We start from the raw sequence: 22,764 nt of genomic DNA on the forward strand, positions 1-22,764 counted from the left end.
TATACAGACTTTTCCAGAAAACATGCAGACTATCATTTGAAGCAATGTGGCAACCAGGCGTTTCACATCTGGTGCGACTCTCGCACGTAAACAAAAAGACCCGGCCTTTTGAGGTTATGCAAAAATCACCCTTTTTTGTACCTACAAACAAACTTTTTCATGACATAACTTTAAAAGTACTTCACTAAACAGAATACAATTTAATAGGGTCTTAGGGGACCCCAAAAAGAACAGAAAAAGGCGAATCCGGCCAAAATCGGTTCAGCCAATTCTGAGAAAATCGTGTGGAAAAACAAATCATGTCTACACACATCCCCACAGACATTTGTTCAGAATTTGATTCTGAGTCGATAGGTATCGAGATATTAAATAGAGAGATGTGAACCGGTAACATGGAGTGAAACTTTCGCAAGTGTCATGGAAAACTTCACAGCAGCTTGACAGAAAGTTCAACTCCATGTTGCACTTTTAATTTCACGATACATCTAGGAGGTGTATTTAAGAAGTTAATTTTTCGAGTGATTTTATAGCCTTTCCTCAGTGAGGAAGGCAAAACACTATCATACACAGCAGTTAACTTGACCCAACTTCGATTTCCGTGAAACTTTGCTCTAAGCGATAATTTTGGTACCTAATAATACAGTACGCTCATTTCATCCGATTTTAGCTGTCTTAGACGCAAAAGAAAAGTGATTAGTTTGGCTATTGAAGAAAAATAGTAAGAAGTTTCAGAAATCTAGCTAAACATATGAAAAAGTCATATGGAGAAAATATGATTATGTCCAAGTGAAACTGAGTTGACAAAATCGGCAAAAAATCAACGTTTAGCAGCATGAGCATGAGCATGAGCATGAGAGACCACCCATGGTTGTCCTTCTCCGTTGCTGAACAGAACCGTAATATCCTTTCAGCTCTACTGATCATAGGCTTCGACTATCAAGTGGTATTTCCCTTATCAACAGCATGTATGAATGCGCTGAAAAGATAAAACACCATGATTTCCAAAACAAGATCAGTTGCGAATAGGTAACAGTCATTGGCCACCAACGGCGCCCACCATGTCAGTTTGTAGATCTCGATTTTAAGGGACGGGAATGTTAGTTAGCGCAGGTTGCTACTAGGGCAGCTGATTTACTCTGTGCTTACACCCCACAAGCGCCAGGAACCTGAAAATTGGTTAGTAGGATAGGGTGTATGGTCAGGATTCATCATTGAAGATGATGATGCGACCCAAAATCATAGTGTTTGTTGAAGATATTATATTTTATTCTCAAGGCAAACAATCGGTTGCTGCGGATGAGACAATTCCCGTTTAACTGTTGTTAAATTTTTAATGAAATGGTTTAATCTTAGACAGCCGGCTGTGGAAAGATAAAACCAAATAATATTTATTTATAAAATGAGGTGTTAAACGCAATGCTGCAATGATAGCCTAGTCTGATTTTTAATTATATAATCATTTAGTTCATGATTTTTTTACGGAATAGACGCGATGAACTCAATCATCAAGTGCCTTCCGATCTTCTTTCTGTTAGCTAGATAAGGTATTGATTTTCGTTGCCTCTCGAGCTACGATGCTATGAAGAGGGCTTAACACACAAACAACCGACGTCGAGCCCTCCGAGCTACGGAGCTATGGGAAGATTCACGACAAAAATGCGAAACAAAAGGCACACACAAAAAAAAAATCATGTTTCACTCCGAATATTTTTTTACGACCACGCGCTCCCATTGCCAATTATGCACTGATGACGCTGCATTTTAAGAGGGTAATCTTCTCCTCGCAATTCACGGCAAAAATGCGAAACAAAAGGCACACACAAAAAAAAAATCATTTTTCACTCCGAATATTTTTTACGACCCAAAATCGGCATAAAAAAAATCGGCAAAAAATCAACGTTTATCACTGAAACTGCGATTACTAAAAAAAACCAGCGAAACCATATACATGATTGAGTACCAAAAGATGCATCTTTCAATTACGAAACACGAAAAAAAATCAATTCTCGAAATCGTGAATTAAGTTCACGAATGCGAGAACCAGGAAGTAATATATTCACGTTTATAGTGCAAATGCACCATACTCATGAATGAATTTCTTCGTGGTTCTCACATTCGTGAACTTAATTCACGATTACTAGAATTGTTTTTTTCTGTGCAGTGATACCCAAACATGAATAGGACATCTGTTTTTGCTCGAAAAACTTAGTTTTTATTTTCAATAAATCATATCTCGGAAACGTACGGTTAGATATCGCCATTTTTTTTGAAATTTGATGTGAAATTTTTCGAAGAATCTAATATAAATATTTTCAGACATAGGCTCTTTGGTCCAGACACGGTAAAAACGCCATTTGAAGTTTTCATATGACTTTTTCAAATGTTAAGGTAGATCTTAGTATTTTTTTCAAAAAGCCAAACTAATCACCTTTCTTTTGCGTCTAAGACAGCTAAATTCGGATGAAATGGTGCGGAGATATATTTTTTTGAAAAAAAAAGGTTTGTGCAAAAAATGACGAAAATTGCCAGTTTTGAACCACCCTAGCATGATGTAGCTCACCCTAATGGCCAAACGAAAGAAATACGGGTTTAATTATTTTGGCCTAGGAACCTCAAGAAAAAATTTTAATCCGATCGGAGAACTTTTTTTTCGGTTTAGGATCTTTTCAAAAAGCATTGCTGAATTTATTCGAGGTCAATTTGTTGATCTCTAATGACGATGGGCGCTACAACCCATTTAATTGTTCTGGAATTTCACTCAGACGCGTTGTTAAGTGATTTGTAGTTCGAAATCATGAAGGGATAGAAATTTGGCGACATTTGTATTTTTTTTTTTTGTGACATTAACATTTTCATCAAAAAATGTTAGAAAATAGTTTTAGAATCGCTTTCATTTGTCGTTTCTAAAATATTTAAAATCGCGAGACATGTCATTTTATGGAAAATTTTATGTATTTTATGTATTTTATGTGAGGTCATTCTCTGCTATCTCACACGAAATCGCAAAAGTTTCCACGAATAGAGAGCCTATATGGAGAGGCGAATTGTTACTTTCGGGATTCAAATCGAGCTGTCAAATCTGGACGAGACCTTGCAAGAACAAGGTTGATATCACTTTTAAACATGTTTGAACAAAAAAGGCAAGGTTGCAAATTATTCAAAAACACGTCATTTTTTGCATGCTCATGAAGGGGTCGCACCGCCACCCCGTCACAAGTTATCCATAAATTACCCCTTAAAACAATGTTTCACACAAACCGAAGGAAATTTCTGTGTTAGTTGGCAGATAATTGCTTACAATAGCTTGAACAACCTTTATACAATGAAAATTTAAATTTTTATTAACCATATTTTTTGTTTCTGTTTTTTTTTGATAATAATATTTGCATTGGGTTTAGTGAAATTTAAAAAAAACAGCTTTATGAAGGTTAACATGCTTTATTCCCGCCATAGCACCATCCTATAGAAGCAAACGAAAGGAGAGTGTCGGCACTTTTTATTGCTCACCAGTACAATAACAGCACCCACACACATCGGTATCTAAAACATCAGAAAAGCACGTTGCTCCAAAGGTGATCCGGGATGAGAAAAAATGCAGTTTTTCTGTTCTTCTTCAGCGTGGGGGTAACAACGAAGGTGGGAGTGAAAATGTATTCTTTTCCCGTGCTTTGTTTCTTCAGCTCGGAGCAGGAGCTTTGTCTCGCCCACCCCCTTGGCTGAGTCGTTTGGCACCTGGCGTTTATGCAAATTATAATCTTCCGGTTGAGCGCAACGAAAAATAACACACACGAACGAACAACGCGGGAAAACGATTTTCCTCTTCCCGGCTTTTTTGTGTGTGTTTCAGCGCGAGAGTTTTTCCTTTTCAGTGTTTTATGAAATATGGTTTTGATTGCGCTAATCAGTGGGTGGAATCACAGCTAAACAGTTCAAACGTGGAGCCTGCAGAGACCCGGTTGAGAGTTACGTTTATGTATTTGGTTGAAATTTGGTTAAAAATAGCTGATCTAAAAATTAGAAGGATTTTGGTGTCATTACAAACGAAGCAAAGTAGCAAATTTTTAATAAAATATATTCCAATTCAAGCATCAGTTTCACACAATTTAACGCTCTTTTCTCCTCATTTTCAGTAATCTCCGGCGTGAGTTGGGAGGAATGGTGGACCTACGATGGCATCTCCGGTAAGTTCCCAGTGATAATTACCCACAATCTCGTATTTCTTCTTCATCATCACTTCAGGTAATTCCCTAGCAGAAGAAGCTTCATCATCCCCTGATATTCATCTAGTTGAGACGACGATGATTTCCGGTGGGTTTTCCACACCCACCTACCCGTTCCCACAAACCAAATTAGTCATTTACCCTTGGGAAAGGTTGGTTTCCTGTGCTGTGCTGGTAGGAGAAGCCTAATTGTCCACCCGACAAAACTTCCTGCAGGGTGGGTAATTTACGTAGGTTCATCCACAGCAGCTGTAATGGAATACTAGCGAAAGAGGGGAAATCTCACCTTTTGAAAAGCAAACAAATTGCTTGGAATGTTTCCTTATTGGATGGTTTTCTCAAGAAGTACGGAAATTCAATGTATTTTTTTATCATTTTAGTTTAGAAGAGTTGTCAATTTCAATTTGTTTGAAATGAAAAAAAGCTTTTTTTAAAAGACTGTATATTCAGAAATTTTTATAACAAAATAGACCCAACTTTCGACATTCCGTCCTTCCCGAAGGATTTCCCCCGTTTTTTCATCCCAAGTAATCCATTATGAAAATTAATCGTGAGAAAACGATCAGCTGTTTGGGGCCAATGTTTTGTCTCGAGCAGCCAAAACTCCCGGCAAAAAGTTCACCTCCAACTTTATCTGGTGCGGTACAGAGGAAATCGTGACTGTAAATATTGGTCAAAATTTTAAGACGATTGATGTTCTTTTTTTTAAATATTAACAAATATTTTTGCATGGTTTTTTTTTTTAATTTGGATGAAACTTTGTGTAAACTTTTTCTATGACCAAAGAAGACATCTTGCGTCATTTGTTCGTACATACAAGTCTCCAAAGATTATTAAATCTTTAAAAAATATCTTTAGAACTCATTTTCTGATCAACTCTCAGTCTTCAACAAAAACAAAGAACTTCTCAGAAAAATAGAAACACCTTTAAACACAAAAATTGTGTAAATATTAATAACGATATGTTTTGGATGACAAAATTGCAATCTTTTAAACTTTGGCACAAATTGTTCAATATAGATTTGGAAGTGTTGCCATTTTTTCGTTTAGATCATATTTAAATGAAACTCGTGGCTACATTGATTTTATTAGTAAATGAAAAATAAAATTTGCTAGGAGCGTCCGTGGATGACTGGTTACGGTGTTCGCTTTGTAAGCGAATGGTCCTGGGTTCGATTCCCATCTGCTCCCAACGAGAAAGTATAGGAAATATAAATCTTGAAACTCTGAACATGAACGAAAATCAAAGTCGCTCGAGTCGGGGTTCGATCCCCCGTCCTTTGGATTGGTAAGCAAAAATGCTAACCACTATGCCTTCGCGACTTGGTTAGCTATAACTGGAATTAGGAATACTGTTACTATCAACTATATACGCGCTGGGTTCTTGTCCATTTGACAAGGGTTCGGAAGTTCTAAATAACGTTTGAATCCGATTGGTCCAAACGTTCTTCAGGGCGGGGCTTGTCGATAAAGCTGAAGTACCTCGCGCTCGGCTAGCCAGCGTAGAAATGGGTCACCGAAGCTCGGCAGAGCTAACACCTTCCAAATGCCTATGCGAGTTATTTGCATGTATAGAATGTAGATCTAAAAATACATGGAAACAACTCAATTTGTAAGAAGCGACCGCGTGGTCCCGTTTGGTTGGTTGAACACACACACACACACACACAAATGAAAAATAAAATTTGCTATGAAACAGTATTTTCCAGACAACAATACTAAAAGTATTTGCTTAGTTATCGTCACTTGTTTTTCCAGAAGTTGTATTATTGTTGGTTCAATCTTGAATGTATATGAAGCAAATTTGTTGAAATTTTTGTGATCTCATCCGAAGCCTCGATTATCCGAAGTCTCGATCATTCGAAGTTTGATTATCCGAATGTTGTTGTGGGACTTTGGATAATCGAATCAACACAAAAAAATCGTATTTTTTTAATTTTCTTATGAAATTTGAGTTCTACGACCCCAGTTTAGTCAAATTTAAATATTTGGTTACCTTTCAAACTGGAAAATGCATAGTTTTATTAAAACATCACCGCAATTTTAGCCAGCATTTTGGATTTAAAATTCCTAAATCACTTTAGAGTAGTTTGTAAGTCATACTTAAGCGCAACAAACAGTAATGAAACAGTGAAAAAAAAATCGTGATTCGATTATCCGAAGAGATTTTTTTTTTCGAAGCCTTCGGATAATCAAATCTGGACTGTACTAAGGCCGATGCAAATATTTAAAAAAGTTTTTGTCCCTCGGCCCTGGCCGAGGTCAAGGGGGGGGGGCAAATAAATAATAAAATATAAAAAATTAAATAACAAGCCATAGTCTTCACATTTAAATGAAAAAAGTGTTTTAAAAAGCATTTTACACTAGTTCAGTTGTTTTGCAATCATTAGTTTTCAAAAAATCTAAGATCTGACAAAAACAAAAATTGTATCGAAAAAAAAGATTTTGCATCGAAAATTTTCAAAAAATCTTAAGATTTTCTAATAAACCCAAACATGCTAAAAATGATTTTAAACGCAGAAGAATGTATTTTAATTTGATTTCAGCTGGTTGCTCTTGAATTTTCATTGAAATTTTGAAGTTTATTGTAAAAATATTTTTTTTGCCCCCTGATTTTTCGGGCAAATTTTGAAGGGGGGGGGGGGGGTGACAAAAACTTTTAATAAATATTTGTATTTGGTGTTGAACGACACCAAATTTTATAAATAGTTCATTTAGATTGTGGATTTGTTTTTGTACATGTAAACTTAAATCAAACGTTTTTTCGGCATTTTCTCCACATTAAAAAAATATGTTTTTTTTTTGAAGAATTGGCAGCACTGCCAAATAAATTTTGACGATTTATTGCAATACCTCAAAGATGTAATTTTTTGTCATCGAAAAATGTGGTTTGCAAAAATGGTTATTTCAAACCACATTTTTCGAAAAAAGTTTCAAAAGTTAGATAACTTTAATTATGAAAACATTGCTAAATAGAAAAAGTGTCAGGGTTTCTCATTGTAACTGCAGTTAAATAAAAAAAAGGACTGTTTTATCGAATTCTTTGAAATATATATATAAATTTAATTATCAGTAAACAAACTAAGTTGAATAAACACATTACTCTTAATTTTAAAATGAACATTGAAAGAAACCTTAGCCTTAGCCTTAAATTTGACGTTATTAATTCAAGTAGTCGCGTATTTTAGTTACGAAAATTTTGGTACCCTAACATGTATAGGTCATCGCTGAAATTTTTTAGTTATCGCAGTTTTATTGAAAACAGTTGATTTTTTTGCCGATTTCGTCATTTTCATGTTTTTATGGGAGGCGCGCCGAAAAACCCAGTTTTTATTTTGAAAAAATCATAACTCGGAAACGTACGGTTCGACATCGCCAATTTTTTGATATGTTATGTGAAATTTTCCGAGGAATCCGATAAAAATATTTTTAGACATTGGCTCTTTGGTCCAGACTTGGTCAAAATGCTATTTTAAGTTTTCATACGACTTTTTTAAATGTTAAATTTTGTAACTTCTTACGTCCAAGAAAAAAAAAAAATCTTGCGTCTGGCTTTTGCAAAAAAAATTACGAATTACGAAAAATGCCATTTTTTGAACTACCCTAGCACGGTGTAGGTCACCCTAATGGCCAAAAAAAATACGGGTCTAATTATTTTGGCCAAGGAACCCCCAGAAAAATATAAGCCCGATCGGAGAACTATTAATGATAGTATTTTGAAACTAAAATTATAAATTATAAAGTTGCAGGTTAAAAATTATTTTTGACCAATGTTATCATTGAGGAAATTCTCCATACTACAGCGTCATAGTCCCATTTCGGTGGCCCCTTAAGGGACGACCTTCCGTAGTCGCGACCCAGAGCACACCGGGTGGGAACCTTTCTGCTCCCTGCTCCACGGTCATGGCTCGTTTGTTTTTCACGCCGGCTGATCTTCGTGACAGCGGCTCGCGAGGGAAAATTAATGTTTATTCTAATATCCCCCTATAGTGGAGTTGGTTAAAGACAAAAGTACGGCACCATTCGATGATCTGATGGGAGTTTTCTTTGGTCGGTGTGGTGTTAATTAGTGTTTGAGGAGAACGATGATTCATAGAGATAAATAAATGGGAGTTGTACATTTTATTTTCAGTAAAAAATACAGCCAATGTTCTGCGAGTTTAAACCAAAATTTCATCACATTTAACAAAACCATCTAAAGCTTAGTTCGAGGATTTTAGTTTTCTGGTTGTGCGACATTTTCCATTGATTAAAATCCAAGGAATAAAATAAGTAGCAAGTAAAACATCGCTTTTTTTGTTGGACAATTGCTGCACAAGCGTTTTTATACGTTAATTATTGAACAAATGTCATAAAATTTGGTCATTTTTTCTCATTTTGATCAAAAAACCATTGTTCAACATGGTTGTGTAACACAAATGCCAAACCTAGCAACAGATTACGAATAGTTCATTTCGAAGTTTATTCTGACTTAAATGGAACATGCTTGCGAAAAACAAAATCACATTTGCAGACATGATGTTTCATTTCAGTTTGCTTAACATGATAAAATGGTAGAATTGACCTCTGGCTTCGGATGGGATTTCACGTAAACAAGTTGTTTATGTGTAGTTCGCATTCGTGTTTCAAAAACCGAGCAAGAACATGTTGACGAAACAAGCACAGATAGTTCTAAAAATAGAAACAGCTTTTGTTCAAAAGAAATTTTGGCAAACTGTTAGTGAACTTGGTAAAACCTAGATGACCGCAGACTTCTTAATGACGTTTAGGCCTGCTCATACAACATAACCCCTCGTGGAAAGAAGCAGACGCGCGCCCGGACTTGACATTTGTAGTGAGCATTCTTCATCAAAAAGGAAAACTGAAAATGCAGCACCGGGAACCAGCAGCAGTAGTAGAGTAGTAGTAGCAAGCGATGTTAATTAGCACTTGAACATAATTGAAAATTAAAATCCCCATAGGCATAATTAGGAAACTGATTGATTTTTATGGTTGATATTTTTTACTATCCATTATTCATATTATTATCATTCATAAATTGCGTATCCCTGGCCAAACTAATAAATTACAAAAACTAGTAGTTAAATGATCGTAAAGCGACATTACTCACAAATAAAGGATTAAATTAAGAAAAAAAAACTTTTAAGCGAACACCTTGAACATATTTTAAGAAAAAAGCCTGTTTAACATTCTTGTCTGCCACGATATGTTCTTGGACGGTTATAAATCCAACCCGGTTCAGAATCTTAAAGTCAAGAGTTCTTATGACATGTTCAACAAACGTTCTCTATGCAAGAAGGACGTGCGCTGGTAAAACATAATTAAACCACGCACATTTCTAACAGGTTAAGAGATGTTCAACAACAAAAAAAAAACCTGCGCTTTTTCCAGCGTTCAAAAGTTCTTAGGGACGTTGGGAAAACATAGTAAATGAGTTCAACAAAAAGTTCGGAAATCTTTTGGCGAACAAAGTGTGCTACTTGGGATGGTAATCTGTTTGCGATCTACAATTGTGTATACAAGTTTAATTGCGGAAATTGAAATCAAGTGATAAAGTGCAATCTATTAAGTTGATAGTACAGTACAATGAGCTTTTCCGTGCATAAATTTGTTGTTGTCGCGAAAAGGTCACAGTGAATAACAATTCTGAATGAAACAAATTCGGCCGTCAAACGAAAGTAATTGCGATTTTACATTTTAATTGAATAAATTACAAATTAAGTATAAGGTGAAATCTCTACTATTTGCTGCACCGATGCTGGCTGCTCCTCGACAGGTCTTGTGATGACGACACCTCGTTGATCGGTAAGGGCGCTAGCAAAATCACCAACAGTGCGAAGATCGTTGAAACTGCTCCTAATATCATCGTGAGTTGCCGAGTGTTGTAGGTGTTGCGCATTACAAGTGCAAGGAAGCTGAAATGAAATGATAATTTGCATAATTCAAACATTTATTAAGATAACAGATTCGTTTGAAGTCATAATTTGTTTATGTGTTTACTTCCTCACTGGATACTATAAATACGGTCGTCTACCTCATATCGCCAGTAAATCACAACAGACCAGAGTACCACTCACACACGATGGCGTTCGGCGGAGTTTTGACCAGCTTGGCGCTGCTAGCGGTTCTTCTAGCGATAACCGGTGACGTAGCATCGGGCCAAGAAACTGCCGAAGAGCAACCCGAGTCGGTGGAAGAAATGGCAGAGACGACCATTGTGCCAACTTTTGAAGCTAGAACTAGAATTGTTTCTGGGATGTGGGTGAGATGCAAAAAAGGTTTCAAATTTGTTAATGGCAGATGTCGAGAACAGCATAATGGAAAGTAGTAATCATCAAATAAAAAGAAGTATTTAGTCGAAAGCAATCATGAAATAAATACATCTATGTTAAGCAAATTCAGTTTTCTTCGATGGTTGTGAAATATTGGCCTGAGGAGTTTTTTTGTTTGTTTCTGATCAGGACGGTGATTTCCTTAAGCGGATTGGTGACAAAATACATTCTTTAAGTTGGATGCATTGAAATGTGTCCACAGTCCTAAAAAAAAATTTCGGATAATCAAATTATTGAGTTATCGAGCTACTACTTTTTTTATTTTTGCTTTTCTTGATAAGTTGAGCTGAAATGGAGCCTAACATTTCAAAAGGGCACAACCCCTCTTCGATTTGCGTGAAACTTTGTCCTAAGGGGTAACTTTTGTCCCTGATGACGAAACCGAGGTCCGTTTTTGATATCTCGTGACGGAGGGGTGGTACGACCCCTTCCATTTTTGAACATGCGAATTTTTCATTTTAAATTTTTCATTTATTGATATAAAGACATAAGGGGTTTGCTTATAAACATCACGAGTTATCGCGATTTTACGAAAAAAAGTTTTGAAAAAGTTACTTTTTGCGTTTCTCTTTGTTTCGTCGTCCGTGTCTGTCGCGGGTGACCATGAACGGCCATGATCGATGACGACCAACTTTTTCAAAACTTTTTTTCGTAAAATCGCGATAACTCGTGATGTTTATAAGCAAACCCCTTATGTCTACGGGCAGCGAATGACCGCGAAGGTTAAAGCTGCCGAAAATAAATAAATAAACAACAACAACAACCTTATGTCTACATATCAAAATTTTTGTAATTGTCTGCTCTACAACTTTGTAGAACATTGTTACACTCTAAAAAATAACGCTGCAAAGTTAGAAAAAACACGAAATTTTAAAATGAAAAATTTTGTTCTAAATGAAAAAATGACCCTTCTGGGACAATGTAGATTCGAAAAGTACATTAAATATCCCATAAAATGACATGTTCCAAAAATTTTTACAGTCGAGTAACGGAAAATGGAAGAATTTTTAAAACTTTTTTAGTGTTTTTTTCGATGAAAAATACGTTTATTCGGAATTCTGAGTACGCCATCAAATCGGGCGTCTAATTTTACATAAAAGTCCCTTTGACACCAAATTTCTATCTCATCACCGTTTCAGGCTGCAAATTATTGAAAAACACCTCTTTTTTCACATGTTCAAAAATAGAAGGGGTCGTACCGCCCCTCCGTCACGAGATATCAAAAAACGGACCTCGGATTCGTGATCAGGGACAAAAGTTACCCCTTAGGACAAAGTTTCACGCAAATCGAAGAGGGGTCGGGGCAACTGCTGTGTGAGTTGGCGGAGAATTATCCAGCTATTTTGCATCATTAGTTTGTCCATCTAATTTTCCATATAAATTTGGCAGCTGTCAATATAAAGATGAAGTTTGAAAATTCAAAAATCGTGTTTTGAAGAAATTTTTTGATTGATGTCTTCGGCAAAGTTGTACGTATGGATAAAGACAAAGTTGTAGGTATAGATTCCACTGAAAAAATATGATACACGGTTAAAAAAAATAATGATTTTTAACCTTACTTTTTGTCACTAAAATTCGATTTGCAAAAAAACTCTATTTTTAATTTTTTGATATGTAAACTTTTCAAATGTAAACTTTTCTGAAATATCTAAAATACAATATATAATATTGTACAAAAAATCTTTGATCGAGTTATAATTTTTTTAATTAATACTATTTTTTCAAAAAATCGAAATATTTCTTCGCAAAAAAATTTCAACTTAATTTTTTTTTATGTAAAATCAAATTTGCAATCAAAAAGTAGTTTTTTTTAAGATTTTTTATGCAAACCCATTGACATATCAAGATACAAAAGTTCCTCAATAAAAAAGTGACAATGAACGAAACAGGATAAAAAACTGAAATAATGGTAATCTTGTGGCAAAATCCTACCTATTGCTATTCCCAAAAAAAGACCACCGAACAAAAGCCATTTCTGGAATTCCGGTTCACCTTAATTGAAAGCGGAAAAAGAATTTCATTTCACCGAGGTCAGCCTCTCGATTCTGATAGCACGGGTACATTCCCAATTCGGTTTAGGTCCCCTTGAACGGGAAGTCTTTTAGAATGCAAAGCTCTAACCTTTAGCTGCTCAACTCACTGTCTCACAGTCTTACTGTTCATTGTCTCATTGTTTTATTGTCTCATTGTCTTATTGTCTAACTGTCACACTGTCTCATTAATTTATCCGTTCGTCCTTTCATCATCATAGTCCATCTCATTGTCTCTCTATTTTCGTCTCATTTTCTTTTCTTCTCATCACCTCTTTCATTGCATCGATTACTATAAAAGGTTTACAACTCCTCACTGCCTAACCAAGGGTTACCTAATCGCCACTCAACTTTTCGGGTCACATCTCACTGAAGGCAATCTTAATTAAGTAGAAATGAGATTTTTGAGATAATTAATTCGAAATGGCTTTCCCTCTGCTGCTGCTGCAAAAGAACGCTTTCGCCCCACAGGTAGGCAACCTGCACCACGCGCACCCTCCTCCACCGATTGATTGATGAAAAACAACCGTGAACCGTTTTTATTAGCTTCCCAAGACCTTCCAAGATATGATTGAAATGCAAATTTTAGTGTGCTTTTGTGCCGCGTGGGGAACGGAGGTGGTCACGGGGCGTGAAACGACCTAGTTTGGCAGCGTGCGCCTGCGAGTTAGGCTAAACGGACGACGGAGCGCCATCAAAGGGCAGTCGAGAGAGCTCGTTCCAATAAAAGATAATGTGCTTTTAAGAGTTTTTAGTTTTCGTGCCCGGCGAAAACGGATCGCGGGAATTGGTTGGCTGGATTTGGGAGAACGGTGAACAGGGAGCACTGCCAAAAGTGATTAAATTAAGTGGAAGTGCGCGAAGCAGTGGTACTTTGATTGGTAATGTTTGGACCTTTTTGAAATTAAATTGAGCCTTGAAAGGCTGGATTATACCGTTTGAGATTTTGGAGGAAATTCGGTTGTTTTGAAAAAAGATGAGAAATGCGATTTAGATTTAAAAAAAAAACCATATAAAATTGATTATTTTAATCGAAAAATCGCCTCAAATCCTTCCATAATCCAACTTGACTTACACACATTCTTACCCAAATAAACTTCAAATAATGTCTTCATCTCACCATGCTATCCCTCAGCTCCAATTTTCCATCCCACTTTCCTCCTCCCCCATCATCACAGCACTCTTCACTTTTTCATCGTGCTGAGGCAAGTCCCAAAAGTCACAAGTTCTGACAAATGATCTTACTGCTGATTGCATGTGTGTGTGTGTGCACACACGTTATCCACTTTCACGGTTCTGCCCTTTCTATTCTTTCTTGTCGTGACTATATTTTGTATGGTGTTCCACCCCCCCAACCTTTAACCACCCTACATGCCATCGCTTTTTTTCGCCACACGACCACTTTATCATCTTATCGTGTTTGTACGTTGTGAACTTTGGATTTGCTCTGGCACTTTCTGGGTTTGGCTTTTGTGAGTTTTGTTTTGTTATTTTTTCTCGTAATTGTTTTAAGTCTCTGCAAAGAAGGAATTCATAGTTCAAAGAATTGGGATCAATTTATTTTGGAAGCAACTTTGAATAAAATAATAGAGTAAATGTATATTGTATTTTTGTTTTGGTTTTAATTTAAACCTAATTCTTATTTGTCATATTTCTTAAGTAGCTTATTTCTCAAAATTCTTGTTTTTAGTTTCTTCAAGCCTTGTTGCACTTAAAAAAAAAACATTTTTTTTTAAATCGAAGGTTTCTTTATTCTCTGTTATCACTCATTGCTTATTGTTGTTTACTATTCACTTTATTTTAGAATGATTTTATCTCCATCAACTTTTGTAAAAGCTTATTTCTAATGCATTCACATTATATTTTTTAGTTCAAAAAACTCAATTTGCTTTGCACTAGTTTTAATAACCATTGCATTTATGATTTAAATATCGTTGCTTCCCCTTTTATAATTATTCATTTTTGATTTGTATACTGCTCAAACACATTCCTAGTTACCTCAATGTGAGCAATTCGCTGAAATTTCGGCCATCCTATTTTTATGAATTTTTAAATCGGGCTGAACTTTCTAGTATGCCCAAAGAAGCTATTTCGCCTCATCAGCCTGTATGTAAAATTTTCCATAAAAATTAGATAGCTTTCCATTTGATACCTGGGGTGAAATTAATGAATTTGAAGATTTATTTGCAAATAAAACTACGAAATTATTTTTAACGAAATGGAATAAAATCAAACTAAGCTTGGTAAAGAAGTGTTCAAGTACCTCAAAAAAGATTACTCTATTTTTGAAAACATTGATAAGGCTGGTACAAATATTTTTATAAGTTATTGTCCCCCTCCCCTTCAAAACTTTCTGACAAATCAGGAGACAAAATAATTTTTTTTTTCAAAAAAAAAACAAAATTTCAATAAAAATGTATGAGCAATCAACTAAAATCAATTAAAAGTGCAATCCACTGCATTAAAAAACATGTTTGTGTTTAGTCTAATATCATTATAATTCTACATAATTTTTTTTTTATTTTCCTCAATTTTTCCATTTTTGCCTTCCTCACGTTACTGAGGAAAGGCTATAAAATCACTCAAAAAATGAACTTCCCAATTAGAACTCCTAGACCGACCAACATGTAAACCTATCAACTCAGAATTAAATTCTGAGAGTGTGTGTGTGTGTGTGTGTGTGTGTGTGTGTGTGTGTGTGTGTGGTGGGATGTTGATCAAAAAATTGTCACTCGATTATCTCGACATTGGATGAACCGACTTTGTCCGTTTTGGCGTCATTCGATCCGTCTTGGGGTCCCATAAGTCACTATTAAAAAAGTTATGCTAAAAACCGATTTTAACAAAAGTCCGGAAGTTTGTAAAAAGGGTGTTTTTTCTAAGAAACCCCATCATGCTATACATTTTCAGAAAGGAATTTAAAATACCTTTCCAACGCATTCAAGACATTGAAGATCTGACAACCCTATCAAAAGTTATAATTACTTAAGTGTTATTTACGCACTTTTTGGAGGCCGGATCTCAGATATTTTGAAAATCTCATCCAACCTATCGTTGGATAGGTATTCAAAAGACCTATCCAACGCGCTAAAAACATCTGACAACCCTATCATAAGTTATAAGCATTTAAGTGTTATTTACGCACTTTTTGGATTTTGGTTAGCTCCCTTCAAATCAGAGGAAGGCTCCAACCACCTAAGGGTGGATTAAGTTACGTTTTTAAATTAATGATTGCAAAACAACTGTTGTATTAATTTATAATTAAGATAAAATGATCTTTTGAAAACAAACTCCGATTTAATATCACCAAGAGGTGGAATAGAGCCTTTCTTACAAAAAAATAAAGTAAATCCGACAAAAAATGGTCCAATTGATTTCTCAGTAACTAAGAATTTTGGCTATAGCCTCGATCTCGAAAGCCTTTTTTTAATTTCAGTTGTAGATTGGAGGTTCAAAGATGATTACAATTAATCAACAAAAACATATTGGATTCATTTTATTATAAAAATATAAATCGTACCCAGTCTTCAAAGCTAGTTATGATTAACCTAAGAAAAAGATGTTTAAAAAGGAGCAGTTCTCTACGGAATCGGTCTTTTTTCTTTAATTTTAATTTTTGTATTTTTTAATCCGGCTGAAACTTTTTTGGTGCCTTCGGTATGCCCAAAGAAGCCATTTTGCATCATTAGTTAGTCCATATAATTTTCCATACAAATTTGGCAGCTGTCCATACAAAAATGATATGTGAAAATTCAAAAATCTGTATCTTTTGAAGGAATTTTTTGATCGATTTGGTGTCTTCGGCAAAGTTGTAGGTATGGATATGGACTACACTGAAAAAAATGATACACAGTAAAAAATTTGGTGATTTTTATTTAACTTTTTGTCACTAAAACTTGATTTGCAAAAAAACACTATTTTTATTTTTTTATTTTTTGATATGTTTTAGAGGACATAAAATGCCAACTTTCAGAAATTTCCAGAATGGGCAAAAAATCTTTGACCAAGTTACGATTATTAAATCAATACAGATTTTTAAAAAAATCGAAATATTAGTCGCAAAAATTTTCAACTTCATTTTCGATGTAAAATTGAATTTGCAATCAAAAGTACTTTAGTGATTTTTGATAAAGTGCACCGTTTTCAAGTTATAACCATTTTACGTAACTTTTTGAAAAAGTCGCAGTTTTCATTTTTTAAAATAGTGCCCATGTTTGCCCATCTTTGAAAAAAATATTTTGAAAAGCTGAAAAATTCTCTATATTTTGCTCTGTTGAACTTTTTGATGCGATCCATAGTTACTGAGATATTGCCATGCAAAGGTTAAAAACAGGAAAATTGATGTTTTCAAGTCTCACCCAAACAACCCACCATTTTCTTATGTCGATATCTCAGCAACTATAGGTCCAATTTACAATGTTAATACATGAAACATTCGTGAAATTTTCGATCTTTTCGAAAAAATATTTTCAAAATTTAAAATCAAGACTAACATTTCAAACAGGCCAAACATTTAATATTACGCCCATTTTGAAATGTTAGTCTTGATTTTAAATTTGAAAATATTTTTCGAAAAGATTCACGAATGTTTCATGTATTAACATTGTGAATCGGACCTATAGTTGCTGGATATCGACATGAAAATGGTGTTTGGAAGTGAACAAAAAACATCAATTCATTTTGCTGCTAAAAGTTCACAGGATGAAATTTTCTCAGCTTTTCAAAATATTCAAGATGAACAAACATGGCACTATTTTAAAAATGAAAACTGCGACTATTTCAAAGTTACTAAAATGGTTATAACGAAAACGGTGCTTTATCAAAATTCACTAAAGTACTTTTTGATTGCAATTCAATCGAAGTTGAAAAATTGCGATATATTCGATTTTTGAAAAATCTGTATTGTTTAAAATTCATAACTCAGTCAAAGATTTTGCCCATGAAATTGGCATTTATGTCCTCAAAACATATCAAAAAAAAAATTAAAAATAGTGTTTTGCAAATCAAGACAACAAGTTAAATAAAAATCCAAATTTATTTTACCGTGTATCATTTTCAGTGTAGTCCATATCCATACCAACTTTGCCGACACAAATCGATCAAATTCCTTCAAAGATACAGATTTTGAATTTTCACATATCATTTTTGTATGGACAGCTGCCAAATTTGTATGGAAAATTATATGGACAAACTAATGATGCAAAATGGCTTCTTTGGGCATACCGAAGGCACCAAAAAAGTTTCAACCGGATTAAAAAATACAAAAAAAATCGAATGACCGAAATCTCAGAGAATTGCTCAAAGAACTAACCCTCTACAACCCAACCCCGCCTTTAGACGGGCTTCGATCTAAAAAAAATTGCCATAAATCCATTTTTCAATCAATTTATGATCTTTAAAAAGCTTTGAAAGTTGAACTCTTAACATATTTGAAACTTTGACTTGTTTTATGTGACTTTGCGAATGTTTTGAAAAATGTATTTTTTTTAGAAATTTCTTATATTTTATGTAAAAAGAAGTATGCAGTTATTATTCTAGTGTCCCAAACTATGCCTCTACGCATTTTTTACAATTAAATGATAATGGTGCCATTTTATAGCAGAAAATGTGAAAAAAGCAAAAAAAATAAAAATGAAAAAGTTACTGTAAAAACATGAAAAAAATAGATAGGCAAAAGGTTGTAGAATAGGCCAAATACTACCAAAAACAAACATAACCTAAACAAGATAAATGAAAAATAAAATACTAAAAATGAAACAAGAAAACATAAAACAAGAGAAGTAAAGTTTTTCGTAGAACAAAAGTTGTTCAAAATGACCTTCTGAACACGGGAAAAATAAGAAAAGTCGAAACAAAAATTTGAGCGGTAGAGAATAGAGGTTAAGAAGCTGTTTTTTTTCTTGGTGACATCTAATATCCTTGGAAACAAACTTGATTTTCAATAAATGTTAAAGGGTTAAAATAGATTAAAATAAACATTTTTAATCAATGTTTCTGTTATGAAATTGTCTTAGGAACACGAATATGATAAAATTATCACCAAAAAATTTGATTTGAGGGGTTCCCAGAGAAAAAAAATTACAATCAATAAAATCACTTAAAGAAAAGTGTCTATTTAATATGTTAAACTGCCTTAACCAAAGCGTTTTCAGTCTCAGATGGTAGTCCCAGATGTCACCTAAAAGCTCCAGGTCGAATCGAGTTGATATCTGTCGGAGTCGGAGTCGGAGCCGGAGTCGGCTAAATTTTATGAGCTGGAGTCGGAGTCGGAGTTGGAGCCGAAGATTTCTGATAACCCGGAGTCGGAGTTGGAACCGGAGTTATCTTAAATTCAACAAAAAATATGATTTTTTGTTCAGTATTTCCTATATAACAGCTTAATTTACAAAACAACTTATATTTTTAATTTATCAGATGCTATTATGTATTTGAAGCTTTTTTGTGATTGAAAAGCTCTAATTGTGTTATTATACTATAATCACTAAATGATAACCTCTTACCCAAGTATGCAGTATCATAATTCAAAAAATAATGAAAAAATATTGGTTTTGTAGTCAGACTATATTTATGTGCCCTTTCAATTCAAATTTGACCAAATTTCATCCAGTTATTTCTGACAAAAGTACACACAAAGTCATCTTTTACCCCGATAGCGAATGTCTTAGAGGTTTTAAGTTAAATCATTTTTTAGGAAAAAACTACGAGGTACATAAAATGATTATAAATAGTAATCACTGTTTTTGCAGATCGAAAAAGAGTCACTGACAGTTTAACTTTTGTAACAAATATTCAACGATAATAACAATCTCTTACTTGGAACTCAACATGTGCATTTTGTTTTTAACTAAGTACAAGAAAATCAAAGTGTTGCATTTAAAACAATTGAAACTAACAATAAATGTCAAAAGAAGTTGTAACAAATTTGCAATAATCATTGATTGTTGATGTTGATTTTAGGTAAACTATTTTGATATCGTTGCAAATTATCGTTGAACAAATCTCAAGAATTCAGTACAAAAATGAACTAATAAAAAAATGTACAGTATGTAAAAATAGTATTTACACCCCTTGGGCACTATGCACATTTTGTGATGAAACATGTAAAAAATTTAAAGTTTGACAGGAACCTAGGACTACGTTTTGTTCAGAAACTCATGCCAAACATTTTGCTTCAAAAAGCTCATGAAAAGATGATTTCTATAAAAAATTATATAACAAATACTATTACGAAAATAAAAAAGGTGCAAAAAAAGGTTGTACACCTTTCGAAAAATTTACATAAATAATGTTATTTGTTGACAAATCACCATAAATCCAGTCTCCCAACTCCAAATAGGCATCCTTGACTGATTAAAAAAATAATTTGGATTGAATATAAAGTTTACTAACTACTTAGTATAAAAGTTTATATAACTCTGGAAATTCTATAGAAACTTATCTTAGCAATTTTGAAATCTTCTAATTCAACTAAATGTCAATATATTACCATGGAATTGCAAAATAAACATTTGGGAGTGGGTATAACACCGTTTTGGGGGTCTTTGTATCGCTAGAATAGATTTTTCGTTGGAATTTCGTAACAACCCGGAATTACGTCGTCGGAAAATCCGCCGGCATCCGAACCGGTCCACAATTCACAAGTCAACCTATGTGGAATCGGAAAGGGCATAAAATTTCCGATCTTTTGATACCCAAACATCTAGGTTTTCTTTAAAACCTACGTTTTTAAATACCTGGGCAAATAGTAAGTTTGATCCACGAGAACAAAAATTACGAAATTCCATACATTTTGACAGGTTGCTCAAACGAAACCATAACAACGTTTTTGCTTAGGTATTTAAAAACGTGGGTTTTATAGAAAACCTGGATGTATGGGTATCAAAAGATCGGAAATTTTATGCCCTTTCTGATGCCACATAGGTTGACTTGTGAATTGTGGACGGTTCAGATGCCGGCGGATTTTCCGACGACGTAATTCCACGATTCCAACGAAAATTCTATCGATACAAATACCCCAAAACGTGTTATCACTCCAAAATGTTTATTTAACAATTCTATGGTAATATATTGACATTTAGTTGAATTAGAAGATTTCAAAATTAAGTTAAGATAAGTTTTCTATAGAATTTCCAGAGTTATATAAACTTTATACTAAGTAGTAGTAAACATATTCAATCAAATTATTTTTAATCAGTCAAGGATGCCTATTTGGAGTTGGGAGACTGGATTGATCAACAAATAACATTATTTATGTAAATTTTTCGAAAGGTACAAACTTTTTGCACCTTTTTTTCGTAATATATTTGTTATATAACTTTTATAGAAATCATCTTTTCATGAGCTTTTGTAACAAATGTCTGCAAGTTTCTGAACAAAACGTAGTACTAGGTTTCTGTCAACATTAAATTGTTTAGATGTTTCATCACAATATGTACATAGTGCCCAAGGTGTAAATACTTTTTTTACATACTGTATAGGACAAAATATAGGATTTTAATTTATTTTTCAAATATTATAAGGCCGTTGCAAATATTTTTTAAGTTTATGTCCAAAGTCGAGGGGGGGGGGGGGCAAAAAAAATTGAAATTACAAGCCTAGGTTTCAACATTTGGATGAAAAAAGTGTTTTAAAATGCATTTACAGGCGTACAGTTGCTTTCCAATCTGGAAGAAGAAATTGTCTTCTTCTTTTCTTCTTCCAACCTCTCTCCCATATGTATTCCAAAAATTTCGGGGAAACCCACTCCCTGGCTACTAGCTTGGCTCGTGGACTCGCACTTAAAGCTTCGACTTGACGACTTGTTGATCGAGATCGAGCTGGGACTTAGAATTTGATGTTTTGATGTTTCACAAGCAGTTTATGGGGCATGTTTTCAAATTTATTTTTGTTTGCAATCGAATTCATTGAATTTAAAAAAAATCGTAAATGTAAAACAGTCCAACAAATACCTGTAAAAACTAGTTTAGACCACTACCACTACCGGTCCTTAATAGTGAATCCAAAAAAGAATTCTCGTTCTTGAATCCACAGCTACAAATCAGAATTATAATAAAATGTGGGTTTTACGAGCAGTTTTCTAATAATAGAAGACACAAATTATTAAAAGCAGATACAGAGATCGCTCAAGTATTTAAGAAAAAGAGCTCTCAAAAATCAGGCCATGAGATCAGGTTTTCGGGCCAAAATACAATCGAAAGAGCGCATCAAAACCTTCAAATTAGAAAAAAACGTTACATAATCCACCCTTAGGTGGTTGGCGCCTTCCTCACATTTAAAGGGTGCTAACCAAAATGCAAAAATTGCGTAAATAACACTTAAGTGCTTATAACTTTCGATAGGGTTGTCAGATCTTCAATGTTTTGGACGCGTTGGAAAGGTCTTTTGAATACCTATCCAACGATAGGTCGCATGAGAGATCCGGACAGCATTTTCATCAACATATCTGAGATCCGTCCTCGAAAAAGTGCTTAAATAACACTTATGTGCTTATAACTTTTGATAGGGTTGTCAGATCTTCAATGTTTTGGACGTATTGGAAAGCTCTTTTGAATACCTATCCAACGATAGGTCGCATGAGAGATCCGGACAACGTTTTCATCAACATATCTGAGATCCGGCCTCAAAAAAGCGCATAAATTACACTTAAGTGCTTATAACTTTTGATAGGATGGTCAGATCTTCAATGTCTTGGACGCGTTGGAAAGGTCTTTTAAATACCTTTCTGAAAATGTATAGCATGACGGGTTTTCTGACAAAAACCACCCTTTTTACAATCTTCCGGACTTTTGCTAAAATTGTTTTTTTAGCATAACTCTTGAAGTACTTAACTAAACTGCATAATTTTTAATAGCGACTTATGGGAATTCAAGACGGATCGAATGACGCCAAAACGGACAAAATCGGTTCAGCTAATGTCGAGATAATCGAGTGACAACTTTTTGATCAACATCCCGCCACACACACAGACATTTGCTCAGAATTTGATTCTGAGTCGATAGGTATACATGAAGGTGGGTCTAAGAGGTCTAATTGAGAAGTTCATTTTTCGAGTGATTTTATAGCCTTTCCTCAGTAACGTGAGGAAGGCAAAAAGATATTATTTTGGGACAGTTCCCACCCATGCACGAATTTTTCAAAGATTTCCGAACAATGCGTTTTTTCTAAAAGCAAACCCTAAACCTT

General features: G+C 34.4%; 1 protein-coding gene across 1 annotated transcript in view; it reads left to right on the forward strand.

The window, feature by feature from the left end:
* Positions 1-22,764, forward strand: part of LOC119771152 (carbonic anhydrase-related protein 10) — a 145,636-nt gene that overhangs the window by 117,412 nt on the left and 5,460 nt on the right. Inside the window, exon 3 of the mRNA XM_038266583.1 lies at positions 4,131-4,181. Within this exon, the coding sequence (XP_038122511.1) occupies positions 4,131-4,181 (51 nt within the window). The remainder of the gene's footprint in view (positions 1-4,130; positions 4,182-22,764) is intronic.

The sequence above is a fragment of the Culex quinquefasciatus genome, chromosome 1 (assembly GCF_015732765.1).
Source record: "Culex quinquefasciatus strain JHB chromosome 1, VPISU_Cqui_1.0_pri_paternal, whole genome shotgun sequence".
Taxonomy (NCBI): Eukaryota; Metazoa; Arthropoda; class Insecta; order Diptera; family Culicidae; genus Culex; species Culex quinquefasciatus.